Source organism: Hyperoodon ampullatus (genome assembly GCF_949752795.1).
Source record: "Hyperoodon ampullatus genome assembly, chromosome: 8".
In the NCBI taxonomy this organism is placed as follows: Eukaryota; Metazoa; Chordata; class Mammalia; order Artiodactyla; family Ziphiidae; genus Hyperoodon; species Hyperoodon ampullatus.
This window is the reverse complement of record NC_136921.1, coordinates 14,944,360-14,968,099: the sequence shown is the minus strand read 5'-3', so window position 1 is coordinate 14,968,099 and position 23,740 is coordinate 14,944,360. Positions and strand designations below refer to the sequence as shown.

The 23,740-nt window shown below is 42.1% G+C and overlaps 1 protein-coding gene across 1 annotated transcript in view; it reads right to left on the bottom strand.

Moving 5' to 3' along the window:
- Positions 1-7,447: 7,447 nt before the first annotated feature.
- Positions 7,448-23,740, bottom strand: part of SERPINE2 (serpin family E member 2) — a 31,176-nt gene continuing 14,883 nt past the window's right edge. The window contains exons 4-8 of the mRNA XM_079710118.1: positions 17,182-17,380; positions 14,655-14,755; positions 11,850-11,936; positions 9,149-9,232; positions 7,448-8,198 (exon numbers count right to left, since the gene is read on the bottom strand). Of these exons, the coding sequence (XP_079566244.1) occupies positions 8,161-8,198; positions 9,149-9,232; positions 11,850-11,936; positions 14,655-14,755; positions 17,182-17,380 (509 nt within the window). The 3' untranslated portion in view covers positions 7,448-8,160. The remainder of the gene's footprint in view (positions 8,199-9,148; positions 9,233-11,849; positions 11,937-14,654; positions 14,756-17,181; positions 17,381-23,740) is intronic.

The window sequence follows — 23,740 nt, the reverse complement described above, 5'->3', positions numbered from 1 at the left end:
CTAATAATTCAACACAGGGATAGAGGACCAAATCCAGTAGTAAAATGCTACTCTTATGCATATCATCCATGACAAGTAAACCTGACTTGATAAGCATCTCTTTGACACCATAGGAGGAAAGAGATTATAGAAAGTTTCTGGGACGCAAAAGATGGTACATGTCCTCCAACCACTTACTCATCCAGCATGTGCAGAATGTCAGATTCTAGCTAGAGCAGTGTTCTAATTTTATTTTAGTTGAATATTTTTTTGAAAAGTCTGGAGAACTCAGTTGCAAACTCAGTAATCCTTTTTTTTCCCCCATAAATTTGTGCTGATATTTCTCCTGTTCAGGGCAGTTTGTAGGACCTTAATCTACAAGGTTGGAGGGGAAGTATCCTCAGGTTTTCAAGCTTCTAAACTTGAATGCTTTTAGATTAACTTGTGGAACAAATCTAGCTCTAGTTCATGAAAACTGCTTTGCAAGAGATCCAAATCCCTTGAAAAAGAATGATTTCAACACAATTGTAAAGTCTTAGAACCTAAATTAAGTTATACCTTTTAAAAGCACCCATTAAAACATGATGAACTAGAACACAGAAAACAAATAATATGCTTTTGCACTTCTGTGTGAAATAGTTTGAAACTTGGAACCAACCTGGACAACTACTTAATTTGCTGTATGAGAATAAATATTGCATACGTTTGATGTGTGGTCAACAGGAACATGTGGGTCTGAGGGTGTTGCCAAAGGGGGTTTGTACCCAAGAGCATTCAGTGACCATTCGGGGAACTCCTGTTTGACTAAAGTCTAATCCAGGTTGAGAAGACAGTCGTTATGACCATAGGAAGTTGGTGGGATATAAAAGCACTGATACTTAACCTTGGCAGCAGAGAAAGACATTTAAAGTCATTTGCTTTGAAATTCTGACACTCTTTCCCACCCTCCAGTTTCCTAAGCCCAAAATACAATTGCTCCAAAAAGATTCCTTAGCCAAAAATGTTAAGATTGATATCTACAGACTCAATTACACAAGGCTTATTCTTTTTAGTTCATATTATGTTTTTATTATATGCATATGTAAAATAGGCCATATTATTCTCAAAAGTGTTTTATATGGTCATGAGAAAGTATTACTAGAAACTAGTAAACTATTATCCCAAGTAAGAATGGAACAAATGCGGCTTTTTGTGTTCGGCATGTGTTAGATTTTGGCCACAAGGTGGTGCCCTAACCCTACTTGCAGTGAGGTAATATATAAAATGCTATTATGGGGAACACCATTTTCTCCCTATACAGGAAAGATTGATTACATTTGATTACAGTGAAATATGACTTTTCTAGGCCCCTTACAGCTATAATATTTTATGACTTTCTGCAGAAGCTAGTTTACCTCTTCCCTCAGGACGTAAAGTTAAGAGTTTCATGTATGAACAATTCATTTCTGATGCCAAGGTATGGATGTTTGAGCTCTTTTATCTTTACTGGAAAGAGGGAGAATTGCAGGGCTGCCGTGGATAAAACTTTGAAAAGACTTTTTTTTCCTCTTCTCTTTATGATGGCAGAAAATGCACTGCAGAGGCAAGGGAATCTCGCTGTCCATCTTGACACTTCATAAAACCAGATGTGGATATTCTTCTCATGGGGGGGGGTCCAGCTCACAACTTTCCCCAGCTGAGGGTGGCCCCATGCTGCCCACGTCTGCATCCTTAAGCCCACTTTTTCTCTTCCCCTCAGCAGACCCCCGAGTCTTCTCTCAGTTGCTAAAGCCCTCCACCATTGTTGCTAGTCCCTAGAGCTGTGGTTCGCAACTTTGGGTGACTATCAGAGCACTTGAAAGCTACAGTTCTCTCTGTAGGATATGGCTAGATTGAATCGCATCTTGCAAACAGAGAACAATTTTTCCAGGAGAAAATTCATGCAGTCACAAGTCATAATCACAAGCACACACGCTCCCGAAAAAAGAAAGCTGTCTCGGCATCAGTAGTGTCTGCTTTCCACTCAACGCTCATTTGCTCCTGTTCAGTTATCCGGCTGCCTGTTAGTGCTCACCGATAACAGAAGACTAAGGGTTTTAAGAAAATTTTCTGAGAGAAAAATGATTGAGAAAATTAAATACATTAGCTTATTACCCCTTCAACTGAGGAAGAACCCCATTAATTTGATTATTCACAGAACACCGTTTTACCATATCTGTTGTACATTAAAATTGCACAGTGAACTAGTGAGTTTGTTTTAATGAGTTTTGCAGGAGAGATGAGTAATGAGGTCATTGTCAGCTAGAGAAGGACATTTCTAGTCAGAGGAGGAAGGGTTTACCTGACTTTCTGATAACACTTCCTCTACATAAATTATTGATATCAGTGCCTCCACAGCAAGAAAACATGTCATCAAGGGCCAGGAGATACTTACCAGCAGATGTTACAGTTAACAAGACACATACAGTTAATCATTAGAGAAATGCAAATCAAAGCTACAATGAGATATCATCTCACACCAGTCAGAATGGCCATCATCAAAAAATCTAGAAACAGTGAATGCTGGAGAGGGTGTGGAGAAAAGGGAACACTCTTGTACTGTTGGTGGGAATGTAAATTGATAGAGCCACTATGGAGAACAGTATGGAGTTTCCTTAAAAAACTACAAATAGAACTACCATATGACCCAGCAATCCCACTGCTGGGCATATACCCTGAGAAAACCATAATTCAAAAAGAGTCATGTACCAAAATGTTCATTGCAGCTCTATTTACAATAGCCCGGAGATGGAAACAACCTAAGCGTCCATCATCCGATGAATGGATAAAGAAGATGTGGCACATATATACAATGGAATATTACTCAGCCATAAAAAGAAATGAAATTGAGCTATTTGTAATGAGGTGGATAGACCTAGAGTCTGTCATACAGAGTGAGGTAAGTCAGAAAGAGAAAGACAAATACCGTATGCTAACACATATATATGGAATTTAAGAAAAAAAAATGTCATGAAGAACCTAGGGGTAAAACAGGAAAAAAGACACCGACCTACTTGAGAATGGACTTGAGGATATGGGGAGGGGGAAGGGTAAGCTGTGACAAAGCGAGAGAGAGGCATGGACATATATACACTACCAAACGTAAGGTAGATAGATAGTGGGAAGCAGCCGCATACCAAAGGGAGATCAGCTCCGTGCTTTGTGACCGACTGGAGGGGTGGGATAGGGAGGGTGGGAGGGAGGGAGACGCAAGAGGGAAGGGATAAGGGAACAGATGTATATGTATGACTGATTCACTTTGTTATAAAGCAGAAACTAATACACCATTGTGAAGCAATTATACTCCAATAAAGTTGTAAAAAAAAAAAAGACACATACAGTCAAAAATTAGCTGACCATCCACAGATGAACTTGGTAACTTGTTCCAGATGAACTTGGTAACCATTAGTTAGGCCCCAGACAACCTGCCCCTAGGACTCAGGTTTTGGTCCTGGGATTGTTTTTTGTCTAGAAAGGACAAGCACAAAAGTCTGCCACCCTTCTCTTTACCTTTGGTAGCTGGGATTTTAAACTGCAGAAAAAGGAGGTATAACATTAAGGGATTAAAAAACTCCTTTCCATTTTACTACCTCATATACAACAATTTAATCTGCGAACAACATACCTGATATCGTGTAGAGCAGTGGTTTCTCATTTAGCAAATTTCTCCTTTAAATCACAACATCTGCATCCTTTTTTCTTCAAGGTTCGGAAGAGGGTCAAAGGGGCAGTTTGGGGAATCTTGAAAGAAACAGGGCTTTGGAGCCAGTGGTGTTGTCCACTCTTTGGCCGCCCGAAGTGGACTCTTGGTAGGACACAGTGTCTTTCAGCATTCACGGGAGGTCAAGGACACAGAGGTCGTCCAGCAGCTCACCCAAACCTCACCTCTACCGGGCAGTCACCGCCGACCCGTTACTCTGCCGGCTCTGAGCAAATCCCTGCCCTTCGGCCTTCAGTTTCTTAGGTCCCTTAATGTGGAGCACATGTGTCCTTCAGTTTTTTATTTTCAGGAAAACAAAGAGCTGCGGGTACAGAAGCCACTCCCTTGTGTCTTTCCGTAAAGTTCTCTTATGATTGGCATTTTTTTCAGGTCACCTGTCATCATTTCCTTTTTAAAACAAAGACTCGAAGGCCAACAAGACATAGCGCTTTCAACTTATTTGGGTCACTGCCTACTCTTTGTTTTCATTGTGTCTCAGGCAGAATTGAAAGGCCCAGCACTTCCCTGGTGGTCCAGTGGGTAAGACTCTGCACTCCCGATGCAGGGGGCCCGGGTTCGATCCCTGGTCGGGAAACTAGATCCCGAATGCATGCCGCAACTAAAAGTTCACATGCTGCAACTTAAGAAGCCTGTGTGCCACAACTAAGACCTGGTGCAGCCAAAATAAGTAAATAAATAAAAATAAATTTTAAAAAAAGAATTGAAAGTCCCCATCTCATTAAGTGTCAAAGGAGTGAGTTTACTGGCTGTTGTCCTCAGCTTTTCCAGAAGTCTACCATATTGTTACTTCAGGGAAATTGCAGCCTGTCTCCTGTCCGAACTCAGTATGACATCTAATCCATGTGTAGATTGTTTGCTCAAATATCTACATAGCAAATAAAGATTCTGACACCCAATTCCAGTGTGTGTGTGTTTTCCCTACACCAGCTGGGTGTCCTACAATTCAACTCAATTCCGACACTATCTACCCGGAGAGAGTATCATCAGATTCCATAGGTTAAGGGCTCAGACCGGTAGGACTGCCTCCCACCTCGGATGCCAATTGCAAGCCCAGGTGGTTACCTGTGCTTCTGACCCGCTGGCTATAAATCAGAGGTTTCCATGACCCCCTCCTTGGGTTCGATGAATTGGCTAGAGCAGCTCATACAATGCAGAGGAACATCTTATTTACTAGATTACTGGTTTCTTACAAAAGGATATAACTCAGGAACAGCCAAATGGAAGAGACAAATAGGGCAAGGTCTGGGGGAAGGTCAAGGGCAATGAGCATGCCGCTTTCCCTGTATCTCCATGTGTTCAGTTCACCAACCCAGAAGCTCTGCAAACTGTCATTTTGGATTTTCTCAGAGGCTTCATTTCATAAATACGACTGATTAGATCATTGGCCGTCGGTGTGAACCCCTAGCCCCTCCCCCTGTCCCAGGAGGTCAGTGGGGGTGGGACTAAAAGTTCCACCCACTCCAATCACGTGGTTGGGTCTCCTGGCGACCAACCCCCATCCTTGGGAGCAGGAAAAGTTACCTCATTAACATAACAAAAGACCCCTTTTTTGTGTTCCTCGCTTAAGAAATTCCAAAGGTTTTGGGAGTTCTGTGCCAGAAATGGGGATGAAGACCAAATATATATTTCTTATTATAAATCGCAGCAGCACAGCAAACATGATCTTTTACCCCAGTTATGTCATTTCTGTGGCAGTCTCCATATTTTAAATTTATTCGTTTCCCTCAAGTAAAGGAGTTTTCATAAACTTTATCATTTTGAAGACAAGGCCGACAGACCCACTAAGTATATCAAAAGATAAAAGTTGAATTTTAGAAAAATAATAATTTGAGAGGAAGTTTTTCCCTAAGTCCAGAGATTATAAACAGGGTCTAAGAGTCAGCCAGGGTCAGAATCTGGGTGTTGACTGGTAAGTGTAAAAAGTTAATAAACAGAAACTGCAATAGAGTCTGGAGACCAGAAGGGAGAGCTCTCACGCCCTGTGAAGACAGTTGAGTCCAACAGGGCAAAGACAGACCCCTCTTCTTTCCCCGCAAGGACTCAGCCAATGGGAAGCCATGAACCCTTTGTTTATCACAGCCGCTCAACTTTCTTTTCTCCTCTCTAAAAGCATTTCTTCTCTTGCCATGGGGGTGGACTGTATGAGGCTCCCGAAAGTTGCAGACCCCGAATTGTAATTCTCTGCTGATCTCAAATAAACCCATCTTTGCTGGAGAAACACCTGGCATTCTACATGTTTTAGGTCAACATGAGGAAAGGCTAAAGATGAGTAGGTTGGGAGGATCAAATGAAAAATAGGAGATATATATATATATATAGTCTGAGAACCTTGATATTATGAATTTTCCATGAGATGTTTCCAAGTTTTGTATATCATAAATTTGAAATGCTATAATCTATTGAAGAGGCGTTCAGAAATGGGACCAGATACTTCAAAATTTAATGTGCCCAGTAAAATGTGACTAATTATTTTACTGGGGAACAGACTACCTGTATCATGTAACAGGGCCACTATATTGAAAGGCAAACTCTTCCAGTCCTTTCTGGAATGAGCAGTGCTGGAGTCAAGAGCCCAGGGATCTAGTCTTGACCCTGCAGCCACTTTTATATCATCTCTCCTGGACTAATGACCACTTGATCCTACTTCCACATCTTGTAAATACACTTGCAATAGTTAGATACTTTGCTGGGCTAGGATTCTCTCTTTCCCTTCCAAAATCAAGTCACTTTAGGAAAGGACATATTTGTCTTTGTACCGCCTGGTACTTGGTACCCCATAGGTATATAAACAAATGAATGAATGAAGTGTATAATTCTCGAATTACTGCTAACACTACTCCTTTTTTAAACTATTCAAAATAATATAACTGAATGGGATCAGAAAACTGGAAAACCAGTAAAACTACTTTAGAGGCATTAATAACTATACTAGCATGTTTGCTAGAATGCAAGTGGCCTCAGGTAACCCTTCAAAATAATTTTTTGGCATTTACTCTTAAATCAGGAAAACAATTGTCCTCTTTCTCCATTCTCTCTTGGTTAACCAACGTATCCACACTTAAATAGTTGCAAACAGCAAAACTCAGTCCACTTGACGAATAAAAATTACAAATGGCAAACTGGTGGAGAGTGGAACGTGAGGTTTAAATGTATAAAGAGAGACAAACAGAGCTCAAAGGTTAAAAAAAAAAGTTCAAAGTTTTGATAAGAAATATTTTTAAAAGTATTCTGATTTAGATAAGACTACCCAAATCTTTAGGAAATTAGTAAAAACCAAAAAAAACAGAAACAGGCAAATAAAAAATGGTAACATTAGAATTGTGATGAGTTCTCCAAAAACACAAAAGACCAAAAGCTTGTCATTTCAAAAAACAAAAGCTCCGGCCTATCATCAAAAATGAAACAGTCACTGTTCACTAGGTAACTTCTTTCTGCTCTTGCTACAAAATCCCTACCTTTGCTGAGAAGCCTCAGCCCTCACCTGAGGAGCCACAGCTGACATCAGAGATGGATTTACTGTGACAGTGGCTCTCCTGAGTGATCTGTAAACTGGCAAGTGCTGGGGCAGGGAACAGTGTCTGATTGCTAGGTTTAGAGGGAAGGGAAGGGAAGGCCAGGGGTTTCTTGCTGTTTGCCTAAGTGCAAAGGTTTACTAGAAGAGGCTGAGGTATTTTTAAAAGGCTATTTCTTTTGTTGTATTTTCAAATAGCAGAGAAATGGCTTTTTTTTTTCTTCTACTACTCATAACACTTTATTTTTACTTTGTACAAAATACAAAAATGCAAATCCAAAGAGTACAGAACAGTAGTGACAGGCACACTGCACAACAGCAAACCTTGTCTAGCAAGACATTAGTTTTTTAAACTTTATTTTAGTGAATACATGCATTATATAAAACAACAACAACAACAAAAACACACAAAGAGCCTAGAGATTTCGCTATTTCTATCCCCAAAGTAATTCTTACTATCAAGACTTTGGATGAGACAAAAAAAAAAATTTAAAAGGCCAATAATATTTTTTTCATATAAAAGTAAGAGCTACCATAAAATGTCCTTTTTTCCCTCCCATCACACTGATTAATTTTTTTTTCTGAAAAGCCACACATATAAACAAAACAAAACAAAGATCCTGAACTGGACAGTAAATACTCAAGAGGGTTGTTGACCTAGGTAACCACTCAGTAGTTTAAAGAATCTTTTAGACATTTTGAAGCCTTCTATTCACTTCTCAGTACAGTGTTCCAGCCATCTTGCCCTTTTTTCCCTTAACGCCTCCCAGAACAGAAATGCTGCATCATTGAGTCTCTGTTCCTAAGAACTAGTTTTGAAAAAGAAAGTAATGTACAAAAATATTTAACAGAACTATGAAAGATGTAGGAAAGGAGTCTTTTCTTCATAGCAAAGTAGTCTTTGCTTTGCATGGTTCCTTTTATATACTCTTCAAGGTTTGTTTATCTGCCCCATGAATAAAACAGCACCTAGAGAATTAAAAGGAAACAACACATAATTCTATAAAAAACAATCCTTAAAATAAGATGGAAGGTATATTTAAGGGGAGGTTTCTGGGCTGTGTTTAACCCACTGCTCTTAAGTGGTGCTGTCCAATAGAACTTTCTGCAATGATGGGAATGTGTGTATCTTCATTGTCCAATATGGTAGCCATTGGTCACATGTGCCTATTGAGCCCTTGAAATGTGGCTAGTGTGATTAAGACACTGAATTTTTAATTACATTTCATTTTAACTAATTAAAGTTAAAAAGCTAAGTATCCACATGTGGCTAGAGACTCCCATATTGGACTGTTTGGCTCGGGAGCACACTAATTATAACAATGAAGATGCAATGAGATAAAAGGATAAGGAACTAGCTTATGTTATTGATTAAAAGCAGAGTAAAAGCTAGACTATGTTAGTTTCTACTCTGTACCAACATGACGACAACGTCTCCACAAAGACAGTCTTAATTATTCTTCATAGCTGTATTAAGAGGTAGGAATTATTGTTATTCTAATTTTAAAGATGAAGCTAAAGGACAGAGCCAACTTTGAACCCATGACTCGTGGAGCTAAGATAGACTGAATTAACAATTCTCAGGTCATAACAGCAGGGTGCCCTTACAAAGGTTGAAGACAGGTAGCTTCCTGCAAAATTTACCTACTGCATTTATAAAAAAAATCAGGAGACATCAAAATGCCCCAAAGGGCTGCAGAGCTCTCGAGATGTTAACAAAACAAAACAAAACCTAAAATCCTGTGTTTGAAAAATGCCATCACACTCTGTAAAAACAGCCTGATTTTCCTCTCTCTGCGAGGGGCGTGGGTACATTACTGGAAGCATTGGCACTTGTTGACACATGGGACAAGGATGAAAAGCAGCACTGCTGGAGTTAACTAACAGCTAGCGAAAAACGGAGGAGGAGAATCACTTACCTGTAGGATTATGTCGGATGAAAAATAGAAAAGGTCTGTCTACTATAAACCAGGGAGGCGATGACCTTGCAATCAGAATCGCAGCTGTGGGAGGAAAAGGAAAATGCATTGTACGCCCAGCATGAGACCAGCAAGGCAGCACGTAATTCAGGGCAGGACATGATTCCTGTCCCACAGGCTAGCCACATACTAACAGGCCCAGTGGTCACCACTGACTGCACACCTGCCACGGGCCAGGACCTTTCCATCCTTCCTCCTTTAGTCCACACAAGCCCCATCTCCTTTAATAAACATACGTACTCCTTGTAGGGTTTTTATTAGGATTAAATGAAACATATTACAGCTCTTAGAACGGTGTTTGCCACTTAATAAACACCCAATGCATATTCACCGTTATTATGAGCTGTTTTTCATTCATACCATCTTCCTAGCTGATGCCTGGTCCCTGGGCCTTTTAGCTTATCCAAATCCTGTATCAAGGACCCACTCACTTCTCATCCATTTTGTCTGTGCCTTCTTGGAGCACATCATTTAGATTGTCCTCTCACTGGCAATGTAGACTACTCATCTGGGACCTACTACCTTATACTGCTGTTCAACTCACCTGGTGTAGACATTGGACTTAGAAAGCAAACTTATTTAGGCTTATGATCTTACACATATTTACTCTGCTGTTTACCAATGGTAGGTTTGATGTATAAGCCAGTGATAAGGCCTTGCAGGAGGGTAGATGCCTGGCATAACTGTCCCACGCTTGCTGCAGTGACCCAGTCTTCTTCCTCAATCCCCTGGGAAGCATTAACGACTTGGACTTGATGTTATAAGGGAAACATCTGCAGCTATGCTTGGGTAAACCGCTCAACCCAGGGTTATTAAAATTAAATCAACAGTTAGCAAGTGTTATGGACTGAATTGTACCCCCTCAAAACCTGTATACAGGGCTTCCCTGGTGGCGCAGTGGTTGAGAGTCCGCCTGCCGATGCAGGGGACACGGGTTTGTGCCCCAGTCCGGGAAGATCCCACATGCCGTGGAGCGGCTGGGCCCGTGAGCCATGGCCGCTGAGCCTGCACATCTGGAGCCTGTGCTCCGCAACGGGAGAGGCCACAACAGTGAGAGGTCCGCGTACTGACAAAAAAAAAAAAAAAAAAAACCTGTATACTGAATCCCTAACCCCAAATGTGACTGTATTTTGAGACAGGGCCTTTAAGGAAGTCTTTAAGCTTAAATGAGGCCATGAAGGTAGGGCCCTAATCCAATAGGACTGGTGTCCTTATAAGAAGAGAGGGAGATGCCAGGGATGTGAGCACACAGAGAGAAGGCCATGTGAGGACACAGAGAGAAGGTGGCCGTCTGCAAGCCAAGGAGAGAGGCCTCAGGAGAAAGGAACCCTGCCAACACCTTGATCTTGGACTTCTATTCTCCAGAACTGTGAGAAATAAATTTCTGTTGCTTAAGCCTTCTAGTCTGTGATACCTTGCTATGGCAGCCCTAGCAGACTAATACAGCAGGGCTGGCCTCAAGCGCATGTGACCTGGGCAGTCACAAAAGCCCCACACTCACAATGGCCCTGCACTTGGTTTAGTGCTCTGCTATTGCTGTCTTGAAATTCTTAATAAGTTTTGAACAAAGGGCTCCATATTTTCATGTTGCATAGGGCCCTGCATCTTAAGTAGTCAGTTCCGATAGTTATACCAATTGGCAAAAGTGCTCAATAACTTTGGCAAAATTTAGATGTCACTTTCTAGGTCTTTGTTTTAAACCCTATTTTAAAGGAATAAAAATTAAATGTTTATTCTAGAAAGGCAATAAAATGTCTATTTTGAGTATAAATGATACCTTTTAATGACCAGAAATATTTGACCTAGTTACAGATATAGCTAAGATATTCACTTTATGAATTCACAGAGTTTGGCCAGATCTACTCATCCAATCTCATGTGGATAATTAGGGGGTACAAAAACCAACCTAAAATTGTTCTATTTTCTCTAGCTTAATTATATAAGCTATTGAGGAGAAAGCAAATGTGGATGTTCTAATTATCGAGGAAGGCTGCATAGCAATCTTGCTGTAATTCAATAGTTGCTTGTTAATTCTTCACTTCATCCTTCGTCCAGACCCCATTGGCTATTTTCCTATTAGTAGTTGCTATTATTTTATGTTTTAATGTGAAGATGGGTCTTTTCTGTCGATAAGAATCCACAATATGTTTCATCCTTCTGAGAGCGGGGTCAGTAAACTACCATCCTTAGGCCAAGTCTGAGGGGCCCTGCTTTTATGAAGAAAGATTTATTGGAACACAGCCATGCCCATTTGCCTGTATAGTCTATGCTGCTTTCACACTGCAAGGGTAGAGCTGAGAAGTTGTGAGCGACCCTGTATAGCTCACAAAGCAGAAACTATATACTATCTAGCTCTTTATAGAAAAAGTTTGCCAACTCCTGTCCTAGAGGAATTTCTACTGAAGTGCTTTCCTTAATGTAACAGACTCTGAGCTTCGTGAATGCAGATCCTCCTAAACTCACCACTGTCTCCCGAGGGTCAATCCACAGTGCCTGGTTAGAAATAGGGCTCAGGACACATTAGTTAAGTTGATGAGTGGACCAGCATACACTTGCTCCCTTCACCAGGACCAGTCCTGCCCAGGGCTTACTTACTTCCTGACCCAGGGCTTACTTACTTCCTGACCCAGGGCTTACTTACTTGTTGCTGCTGAAGCTTTGGTTCCATCTTCACTGACTTCAATTTTTGCTTTTTGCAAGATGTGAGAAACATGAAGGTTTTCGGACCCTGTTTCCAGAAAATAAAACAAAAACAGCATTTATTTGATATGCAGGCCATCGGGTTAGTGGGGGAAGTAACCTCAAAGCCATGGCAAGCTCCAACTCTTTTTTTTTTTTTTTTTTTTTTTTTTTTTTTTTTTTTTTTTTTTTGTGGTATGCGGGCCTCTCACTGTTGTGGCCTCTCCCGTTGCGGAGCACAGGCTCCGGATGCGCAGGCTCAGCGGCCATGGCTCACGGGCCCAGCCGCTCCGCGGCATATGGGATCCTCCCAGACCGGGGCACGAACCCGTATCCCCTGCATCGGCAGGCGGACTCTCAACCACTGCGCCACCAGGGAGGCCCTCCAACTCTTAAAAGGTGTCAGAGGAAGTGACCTCTTACAGTCCTGGTGATTGAAGGCTGCGTGTAGGGGGAGGGTCACCCACGGTTAATTTCAGTCTCTGCTAAGTGAACTGTGACATCACTTCAGAGGAGGGAGTCCCGGACCCCAAATGTGTTAGTGACTCTATCAATTCAACTCTGATCACTAAGAATTTTATTAAAAAATGAAAAGAGCAGGGCTTTAAAAAGGTAGCCTAGTTTTCCAGAAGAAACCAAGCCAACAATATTATTTTTCAATTACAGAATGTCAGATCCAGAAAAAATATGGCACTTACAGATGGGGAAAGCGAGACCCAGAGTGTTAAGAAATCTGTCCCCCAGTCACATGGCTAATTAGTGGCGTGGTAAGTGCTGTCTTTTCATAACAAAAGTCACTCATCTTACGGGCATATTAGTGAAGAGTAGGAGCAGAAGGCTTCCCTGGTGGCGCAGTGGTTGAGAGTCCGCCGGCCGATGCAGGGGACACGGGTTCGTGCCCCGGTCCGGGAAGACCCCACATGCCGCAGAGCAGCTGGGTCCGTGAGCCATGGCCGCTGAGCCTGCGCGTTGGGAGCCTGTGCTCCACAACGGGAGAGGCCACAACAGTGAGAGGCCCGCGTACCGCAAAAGAAAAAAAAAAAAAGAGTAGGAGCAGAGTTTAGGTGCGCCGGAGGGCCAGGCTCAGAAATGCAGCTGTGCCTCTGGGACCTTCTAGTGAATTCACTTTCCTTCTCAGCAAATCTTACCATTCCAGCAATGCCCACTGGGGTTAGCATTCAAGGAGAATGCAAACAGAAGTTAATGGTGACCTTGATGGGACACAGGTCTGATGCAAATGGAGAAAGTGCTTTTTGGGTCATCTGTACTGATGCTCGGCTCTAATGTGACCAATTATGAATGAGAGGCACGTTTGCAGGGACTACGTCACCTGCACGGTGAAACAGAACCTCTCAGGAGAATTTCCAGCACCTCGTCCTCCCTCTGAACACCTGTGAACGCCCTGCGACTGCTATCTAGTATTTAAGCTACAAAGCTAATCCTGAAGGGGAAAGGGCAGGTTAAAACAGTGCTTCTCAGGGCTTCCCTGGTGGTGCAGTGGTGAGGAATCCGCCTGCCAGTGCAGGGGACACGGGCTCGAGCCCTGGTCTGGGAAGATCCCACATGCCGCGGAGCAACTGAGTCCGTGCGCCACAACCACTGAGCCTGCGCTCTAGAGCCCGTGAGCCACAACTACTGAGCCCGAGTGCCACAACTACTGAAGCCCGTGAGCCTCGAGCCTGTGCTCCGCAACAAGAGAAGCTGGTGCACTGCAAGGAAGAGTAGCCCCCGCTCGCCACACCTAGAGAAAGTCCACACGTAGCAGTGAAGACCGAATGCAGCCATAAATAAATAAATAAATTTATAAAAAAAAAAAACCCAAAACAGTGCTTCTCAAACTTCATTGGGATGAGGAATCTTGTTAAAGCGAAGACGCTGATTCAGTAGGTCTGGGTCAGACCCAAAATTGTGAATTTCAAACAAGGTGATGCTAATGCCACTGGATGGGGGAAGAGAGTTTGGTTCAAAAGGGATGAGAGTATCAGAACATCCATGGAGCTTCAGTTTCACCAGGGAAGTCGCCTTAATCCCCAGGACAGGTACTCAGGTGTTCACTAGTAGGCAGCTGAGGTTGGTAATGAACTGTTTTCTTATCACTCAGGAGAAAAACACAACATGGAGCACAAATCATGTTTCAGCCATGCCTTTGGCAGGAGGTAGCTATGCTCTAACTTAAAAAGACAAAGGACCAACCATTCAAATATGACTCTAGGAAAAAATTACATGTACTGGCAACTGAAGGGATATTATACCAGCTGTGTCCTAGATGGTTTGGCAAAGGAAAGCTCTAATCAGACTCCTTTGAATTTATATTATTTCAGATTAACGGGTGATGAGATGCCAAAATACCTATCTGAATATAGTGGTACCTGCTGTTGTTTGGGGGAAGTAAGCATTTGAGAGCTCAAAAATCTTGATTTTGAAAATTTGAAAATACAGGGGAAACGTTTGCATTTGGAAAATGAGAGACATATCTAATGAAGAGCCAAATTTTTAGGTAACAGAGACAACACATGAAATGCTTCTTTAAATGTGTGGGATCGCGTGCACTTCACATGAAATGTACATGTGAAATGCAGGGATGGATGACTTATGCTGATTTAAGTGATGAAGGCTCAACAGCATCATTTGGTGATATATCAGATTAAACCTTGGAGAGTTTTATGGCAGCATATTCCTAATTTTGACCTTTTCTTTCTGAACAAATCAGAGACTCAATTTGTAACATATTCCACAAGTTTAAGAGCAAGTTTTAAACTGAACATACTTGTTATTTTTGCAAAATTTGCCTTTGATGGATCAAACATATCGGTGATGCCAAGGACCTTCAGCGGTTCCTTCAAATCTGTTTGTGCTACAGCTGTGAACCTAGCACGAAAGCAGAAAATAGGGGGAAAATCAATACACTACAAATGATATAAAATGATATAATCAGTGCCAGTGGAAAAAAGGTTTACAAACAGATCCTTTTTAAAGTACACTCTGAACACCTATATCTTTAAATTTAATCCCAAGATTTAAGTACCAGGTAAGTAGAGAACAACTCATCTCTCAAACACATACCTGGCAAAATAGCATGGTATCAGCAAGTAGGGGTGTCCTTACCCTCATGGGCAACAGCCTCCCCATTCCAGTCCTAGGAAGATCTACAGAAGCACTTTCTCTTATGCTGATGGGGAGATGCAGGGTTGCAATAGGGAAGAACCTTTGTGTGCTATTACAAGTTAATCATTAAAGGGATGTTGCCTATAAGCTTAAATTACACATAAATGGCCCATCTCTGGGAACCCTGCCTCCCAGGTAATGAGCATTAAGCTAAAATACTTTTGTTTAGCTCACAGTAACTATCCTGACCAGGCCCACCTGTGAATGACTGCAGGAAGGAAGAAGTGAACACATCCTCTCTGGAGGCTGATGGGAACCAGGAAATGTTTGACTTTACTCCCTCCCCTTTTAGTATAAAAGAAGCCTGAACTCTAACTCAGGCAGGATGGTTCTTTGGGACACCAGTCCACCATCTTCTCAGTCTGCTGGTTTTCTGAATAAAGTTGCTATTCCTTGATATTTCTTGATTTACTGGTCTGTCATGCAGCGAGAAATACAAGCTTGGACTCGGTAACAGGGTGTTGATGAGTGTCTGGTATTCTGGAATATCTACAGTTCTTCCCCATACTCAACCACAGAGCCATGATCTTGGCTGCTATAAGAGCCACCATACTTACTGGGATCAGGGATGGTCAAAAGAGAGGAAATACATTCCTGCTAGTTTGTGTTGGGATTCTGGAAGCATTTTACCATTATAACAAGGGAAAACATTAGGAATGGTATTCACTTGGGTTTGATATGGATTTCTTGGATATTTGTGGACTATCTGGCATTACAGCTATAGATATGTAAATGTCAGTTATTAAATCTATCATCAGAGGATGTTTTACCAGATTTTATCACATCCTGTGGGAAAGCAGCAAGGCTAAGTGAGCAGATTCTCATCACAGATGGGCTATTATGGTAATTTATATGGTAATTTACCATTATAACTATAATTTATGTACATCACCAGCTTCTTCATTTATGGCAAGCACTGCCTATGTGAAGGCTTATTTTACAACAAAAAGAAATACTCGGGCTTCCCTGGTGGCGCAGTGATTGAGAATTTGCCTGCTAATGCAGGGGACACGGGTTCGAGCCCTGGTCTGGGAAGATCCCACATGCCGTGGAGCAACTAAGCCCGTGAGCCACAACTACTGAGCCTGCACATCTGGAGCCTGTGCTCCGCAACAAGAGAGGCCACGATAGTGAGAGGCCCGCGTACCGCAATGAAGGGTGGTCTCGGCTTGCCACCACTAGAGAAAGCCCTCACACAGAAACGAAGACCCAACACAGCCAAAAATAAATAAATAAATAAATTAAAAAAAAAAAAAAGAAACACTCTTGGGAGAATTACTAATACTAATAAGAATTACTAATAATTATTATGAATGTACTCTTCTGATTACTTAACTCAGTGGCTAGGGAATTAAAAGCTATTAGAACTGGAAGGTGTTGCCACCACCACTGAGGCCTGGGTGGTTTAAAGCCCTGGGTACTGACAAAACAGTAATGTTGAAAAGTTTATAAAAAGGGGACATTCACTGCCTGCTTCACAGATCTGGGCAAAGTATCCTCTGACCTGTTAGAAATTTAGGAATCAGACAGAATTTGGGATTCCTTTCCCCTTGGTTTCAAGTCCTAACAGTTCAGGTTTCACTTATATTATACTTTTAGGGTATAATAGAAAAACTGCCCTAGATACTAATGTAAGAACTCTGCCTGGGTGGCTTCAGAATATTTCCTTATTACCTACCTTTTGGACCTTGACCTTTAGCAACTTCCAGCTAAAACTTAAGTACCTAAGATGAAACTCCTTATCAAAACTCACAGAGCACTACTAAACTTTACTGTATTTTCAGCATACTATCAGATGATGATATGCATCTGCTTCTCAGTCTTTTGAACAGTGACCTATATTAAAAGCCCTTGTAGTGGCACAAGAGCTGTAGTCTTGGGGAGGCTTAGAGACCAGGCTGCCTTCTTTCCTTCCCCATCGTCACTACCCTGCCCTATAAGAGGCACAGGGATTGAAAACCAACTTTTACAAAAGCACAGCCTTGTAGTCCCACCATCCTATTTCTGCAAAATAAGGCAGGTTTCATGATATGTCTATTTCAGCATTCAGTTGTCCAGTATCTGACACAATCACTCCCAGGGATCGAGTAGTCCTGTTGTTTTCTCTTTTAGGGAAAGGGGCTACTTACTTGGGCAGGATGACCTGCACCCTCTTGGGCACCATGGTGCTCATCCAGCTGTCTATAGTCTTGGTGCTGATGTGCGGGATGATGGCCGAGAGTGGGGTGGAGCTCTCTGTTGGCAGTGCGATCAGCATGCTGATGCTTTCCCCGTGGTAGGGCAGCTCGATAAAGTTGTACCATAGGTCACTGGGGGTGCTTGTAGACCCTAAAGAAATCAGAGGCAGGTTCAGTGCATCCTTGGTGACCTCCAGAAGGGGCATGAATGGTTGCTGATCTCCAGGGTAGCTTCAGAGGGAAGAGAGCAATTCAGGTTGAGAATTTCCCTATTCTAAAAATAGCTTGCTTAAAAAATCCTCAACAAAATACTAGCAAACAGGATCCAACAACACATTAAAAGGATCATACACCATGATCAAGTGGGATTTATCCCAGGGATGCAAGGATTCTTCAATATATACAAATCAATCAATGTGATAAACCACACTAACAAACTGAAGAATAAAAACCATAGGATCATCTCAATAGATGCAGAAAAAGCTTTTGACAAAATTCAACACCCGTTTATGATAAAAACTCTCCAGAAAGTGGGCATAGAGGGAAATTACCTCAACATAATAAAGGCCATATATGACAAACTCACAGCAAGCATTGTTCTTAATGGTGAAAAACTGAAAGCATTTCCTCTAAGATCCGGAAAAAGACAAGGATGTCCACTTTCACCACTATTATTTGACATAGTTTTGGAAGTCCTAGCCAAGGCAGTCAGAGAAGAAAAAGAAATAAAAGGAATCCAAATAGGAAAAGAAGAAGTAAAACTGTCACTGTTTGCAGATGATATGATACTATACATAGAGAATCCTAAAGATGCCACCAGAAAACTACGAGAGCTAATCAGTGAATCTGGTAAAGTTGCAGGATACAAAATTAATGCACAGAAATCTCTTGCATTCCTATACAGTAACAATGAAAGATCAGAAAGAGAAATTAAGGAAACACTCCCATTTAGCATTGCAACAAAAGGAACAAAATACCTAGGAATAAACCTACTTAGGGAGAGAAAAGACCTGTATGCAGAACACTATAAGACACTGATGAAAGAAATTAAAGATGATACAAACAGATGGAGAGATACACCATGTTCTTGGATTGGAAGAATCAATACTGTGAAAATGCTATCCAAAGCAATCTACAGATTCAATGCAATCTCTATCAAATTACCAATGGCATTTTTTACAGAACTAGAACAAAAAATCTTAAAATTTGTATGGAGACACAAAAGACCCCAAGTAGCCAACACAATCTTGAGGGAAAAAAATGGAGCTGGAGGAATCAGACTCCCTGACTTCAGACTATACTACAAAGCTACAGTAGTCAAGACAATATGGTACTGGCACAAAAACAGAAATATAGATCAACGGAACAGGATAGAAAGCCCAGAGATAAACCCACACACCTATGGTCAACTAGTCTATGACAAAGGAGGCAAGGATATACAATGGAGAAAAGACAGTCTCTTCAATAAGTGGTGGTGGGAAAAATGGACAGCTACATGTAAAAGAATGAAATTAGAGTACTCCCTAACACCATACACAAAAACAAACTCAAAATGGATTAAAGACCTAATGTAAGACTGGACACTATAAAACTCTTAGAGGAAAACATAGGAAGAACAAACACTCTTTGACATAAATCACAGCAAGATCTTTTTTGATCCACCTCCTAGAGTAATGGAAATGAAAACAAAAATAAACAAATGGGACCTAATGAAACTTAAAAGCTTTTGCACAGCAAAGGAAACTACAAACAAGACAAAAAAGACAACCCTCAGAATGGGAGAAAATATCTGCAAATGAATCAACGGACAAAGGATTAATCTCCAAAATATATAAACAGCTCATGCACCTCAATATTAAAAAAACAAACAACTGGATCCAAAAATGGGCAGAAGACCTAAATAGACATTTCTCCAAATTAGACATACAGAGGGCCAAGAAGTACATGAAAATCTGCTCAACATCATTAATTATTAGAGAAATACAAATCAAAACTACAATGAGATATCACCTCACACCAGTTAGAATGCGCATCATCAGAAAATGTACAAACAAATGCTGGAGAGGGTGTGTAGAAAAGGGAACCCTCTTGCACTGTTGGTGGGAATGTAAGTTGATACAGCCACTATGGAGAACAGTATGGAGGTTCCTTAAAAAACTAAAAATAGAATTACCATACGACCCAGCAATCCCATCACTGGGCATATATCCAGAGAAAACCATAATTCAAAAAGACACATGCACCTCAATGTTCATTGCAGCACTATTTACAATAGCCACTTCATGGAAGCAACCTAAATGCCCATCGACAGATGAATGGATAAAGAAGATGTGGTACACATATACAATGGAATATTACTTAGCCATAAAAAGGAACGAAATTGGGTCATTTATAGAGACGTGGATGAATCTAGAGACTGTCATACAGAGTGAAGTAAGTCAGAAAGAGAAAAACAAATATCATATATTAACGCATATATGTGGAACCTAGAAAAATGGTACAGATGAACTGGTTTGCAGGGCAGAAATAGAGACATAGATGTAGAGAACAAACGTATGGACAGTAAGGGGGGAAAGCAGTGGGGGGTGGGGGTGGTGGTGTGATGAATTGGGCGATTGGGATTGACATGTATACACTGATGTGTATAAAATGGGTGACTAATAAGAACCTGCTGTATAAAAAAATAAATAAAACAAAATTCAAAGAAAATAAATAAAAATAAAAATAGCTTGCTTACAAAGTCAAAAATAAGGGCAATTATTTCTTCCTTCCCTGGTAAAGAATTCTTTAGTCTAGACATGTCTTAACAGAATGTCTTTGGTGGTCACTAAAGTCATACTAATTCTGTTGAGTAGAATTTAACTAGATCACAAGGCACTTAGAATACAGTGCTTTGCAAGTTGACCCTTATCATATGGATGAAGGAATGAATCTGAGCTGCCTAAGAATGATTCTTTGGGTGGCGTCTCCAAAGGCATGTGAAGAGGAGGGAGGAAGGGTGGGGGTAAACAGCTTCCACTGTTTAGGGTCCACTCTGTTCCAGGCCCACACCAACCACCCCAATGCAATTAGCCTCTACAGCGCCCCACGAGGTAGGTATATGCAGTCCTATTTTACAGTTGGGGAGGTTACAATTAGAGAAGTTAAGTAACTTACCAAGGGACACATGGCTAAAATGTGGACCAGGACTCAGTACGGACTCAGTACGTCTAATGCCAAAGATGATCCTCCTTCACTGCCTGACTTCCTACTCACTCTTCATTCATTCCAGTAACTACCATTATGGCTTTTTGATACTTTACGGTACTTGTGCTTACTGATGAAAACACAAGAAGGATTTAAACCAGCATTTCTCAGAATGTCATCTAGAGAACACACATCCTGCAAGATGTCCGGTAGACAAAACAGATTCCACATCCCAGGAAGTTGAGGAAGCACCAGACACTCGATTCTTCCTGCAGATTCATAATATACACCAATGCTAGAAAGGCTCTGAGATATCCCGAAGAAAACTGTTTAACTCTAGTTATTCTCAGGTTTCCAAAACTAATTTGATCTTAGAACCCTTTTATCCCCACGTAAAATGTTCAAAACATTTAGCAACTGAGCAGCACAGCTGAGCACTGACCATCCGAGTGGACGCAAGTGCAGACACGATAGGCGCTGGAGAGAAGCCCAGGGCATGAGCATGGGGCCCAGAGGGGCCATGAACTCCTGGGAGAAAAAGCCTTCCACAGAGCATGCCTTAGGAGCCCACGGAACCTTTACATTAGACATGCGAAGGGAGAGTTGTAAGAATTAACCAGGTGAATGGAAAACCAGCATTTCTAGATGACGGTGGATGTCTGAAGTGTTTTCTGAAACACTTCCAACTTTTGAAGAAGACCTCGGTGATCTTGCTGAGGTTACTTAACCTCTGTGTGCCTCCTGGTTTGGAGAATGGAGAGACCAGGGATATTGAAGTGTGTAGCTCACAGGATTGTTGTGATGATGAGATTAGAAGACATATGCGTATAAGGTACTCAGCAGGGCCTGGCCCACTGTGGGTGCCCAGTGAACACTGGCTCCCTCTCCCTCCTCCTCTGAATGACCCAGAAGGGCAACATAATTAAGAACGAGAGAAAAGAGAAAGTGAGTTTCTCTCATGATTGTCACTTGTCTTTTCTTTGGGGATGACTTTGCTAATCACTGCAACTGAGACAAGGAACTTCAGTAAGCCAGTTGTCCATAGACAGGGGTTGGGAGGGAGGCACTGGTGGAGAGAGAGAGAGACAGCGTACTGTGTCTTCATTATGTAACAAACACTTTTAGCTGTAAAATATGATAAGAATGGTGAAGCTCTTAGAATACATGACACTACAGGATGACACGACAGCTTCTCCTTGAGGAAGAAATATGCGGGCAATTCATGGGGGTGCTTGGTGTCTCAGGTCCCCATGTGCCATCCTCGCCTGCAGGGCTGTTCAGGTACCCAGAGTGCCTGGCCTCAGCTCCAGACACACGTGGACTCTCCTTCTCGCCCGGGTCCCATCTTGGGGATGCCTGAGAGTCCAAGATGGGAGTCTTCACCTTTACTTTTACCCTGCATGATAAAATGGTCTCAGCAGAAACTGAAAAATTGATGGGAAAGTGAGAAAAAACCCCACTTCCTAATAAGCCCTTTAATCCTCAAAGAAAACATTAGGTTCCTACACTGGTAGAGCTCATTTTTAGAAACTGTGAAAAAGGGACTTCCTTGGTGGCACAATGGTTAAGAATCCACCTGCTGGGCTTCCCTGGTGGCGCAGTGGTTGAGAATCTGCCTGCTAATGCAGGGGACGCGGATTTGAGCCCTGGTCTGGGAGGATCCCACATGCCGCAGAGCAACTAGGCCCGTGAGCCATAACTACTGAGCCTGCGTGTCTGGAGCCTGTGCTCCGCAACAAGAGAGGCCGCGATAGTGAGAGGCGCACCGCGATGAAGAGTGGCCCCCACTTGCCGCAACTAGAGAAAACCCTCGCACAGAAACGAAGACCCAACACAGCAAAAATAAATAAATTAATTAAGAATCCACCTGCCAATGCAGGGCACGCAGGTTCGAGCCCTGGTCCGGGAAGATCCCACATGCCACGGAGCAGCTAAGCCCGTGCGCCACAACCACTGAGTCTGCGCTCTAGAGCCCGCGTTCCGCAACAAGAGAAGCCACCGCAATGAGAAGCCCGTGCACCGCAACAAAGACCCAATGCAGCCAAAATAAATTAGTTAATTAAAAAAAAAAGAAAAAAAAAACAAAAGAAACTGCGAAATGTGGGAAGTTGTTAATAAATGACTGCTCCGGGGCATGAAATAAGGACCTGGAAGCATTCATTAGCCACTTCTAGAAATGTTTACTGTTCTGAAAGGTCAGGATCATGAAAAATGAAAAGTTAGAAGCTGGGGTGTGTGCGAGGTGGGGCGAGAGCTGCTCCTTCTACCAGGGAATCCAGCCTCGACAGGACCCATCATTAACGGATCAGTAAGGTGAATAACTGCTAACCATTTTGCATCTTGTCATTCACATCTGCCTGACAGTCCATTTCTCCCTGGCTCCAGGTCTCCATCTGATCATGGGAGCTGATGACAAATGCTGGCTCAGCTGACTCCATACACACGCCCCTTCCATGCTTATCTTTACAAAACAACCCCTTTCCTCTCTGTCCACCCAATCACAGAGGTGCTGCTTTCATAGCATGATTTTAGAGGACAAAGGTTAAAGACACAAGATCTGGAGTTACAGGACCTGGATTCAAATCCTGACTCAGAAACACGCTAGCTCTGGGACTTCGGCAAGTTCCTGAACTCCAAGTCTTAGTTTCTCTATCTGTAAAATGGGATGTTAATACCTACCTTACAGAGCTGTTGTGAAAATTAAATGAGAAAATACACTCCCAGAGCTCAGCCCAGTGGCTGCACACAGCAAAAAAGCTTCATCTATGGGCGTGAGCAGCTTTGTAAGATACTTTGCTTCTTGAGTGTCAGAATCGATCCACCAAGAGAAACCACACCCGCTGCATTGGGGCACAGCTCCTGGGAGGAATGAACCAGGCAGGGAAGGGGTATTTGGGAACCCTGTGTCAGAGCAGGAAGCCTGTCATCACCCCAGACCTCTTCCAGCCCCAGGCCCTCCATCCTTTAACATCTGGGAAGCAGACTGAGTGTTCTTTAATGAAAATAATTCCTGGAATACATAGAGATGTGAATGGAGCAGACCCATTCATTCTAAAAAGAAGGGAAGAGGTGAAAGAGGAAAATTGGTCTTTTCTCTTCGATGAATCATGATCAACAAAAACCTTTAATGAGACATAACAGGCAAAGAATCAAGTATTGAAAATATGGAGAAGATTTAAAACTTTCTGTAGGTGGTGTTTGGGGGATGGTCCAGTTTTTCTGGAAAGCCCCCTAAAGTACTCTGATTCCTATTTTAAGTCCTACAAGGGAGGATGTATTGACAGCTAGGCTTGCTGAAGTGCAAAGAACTCTTCTCAGCCTGTAA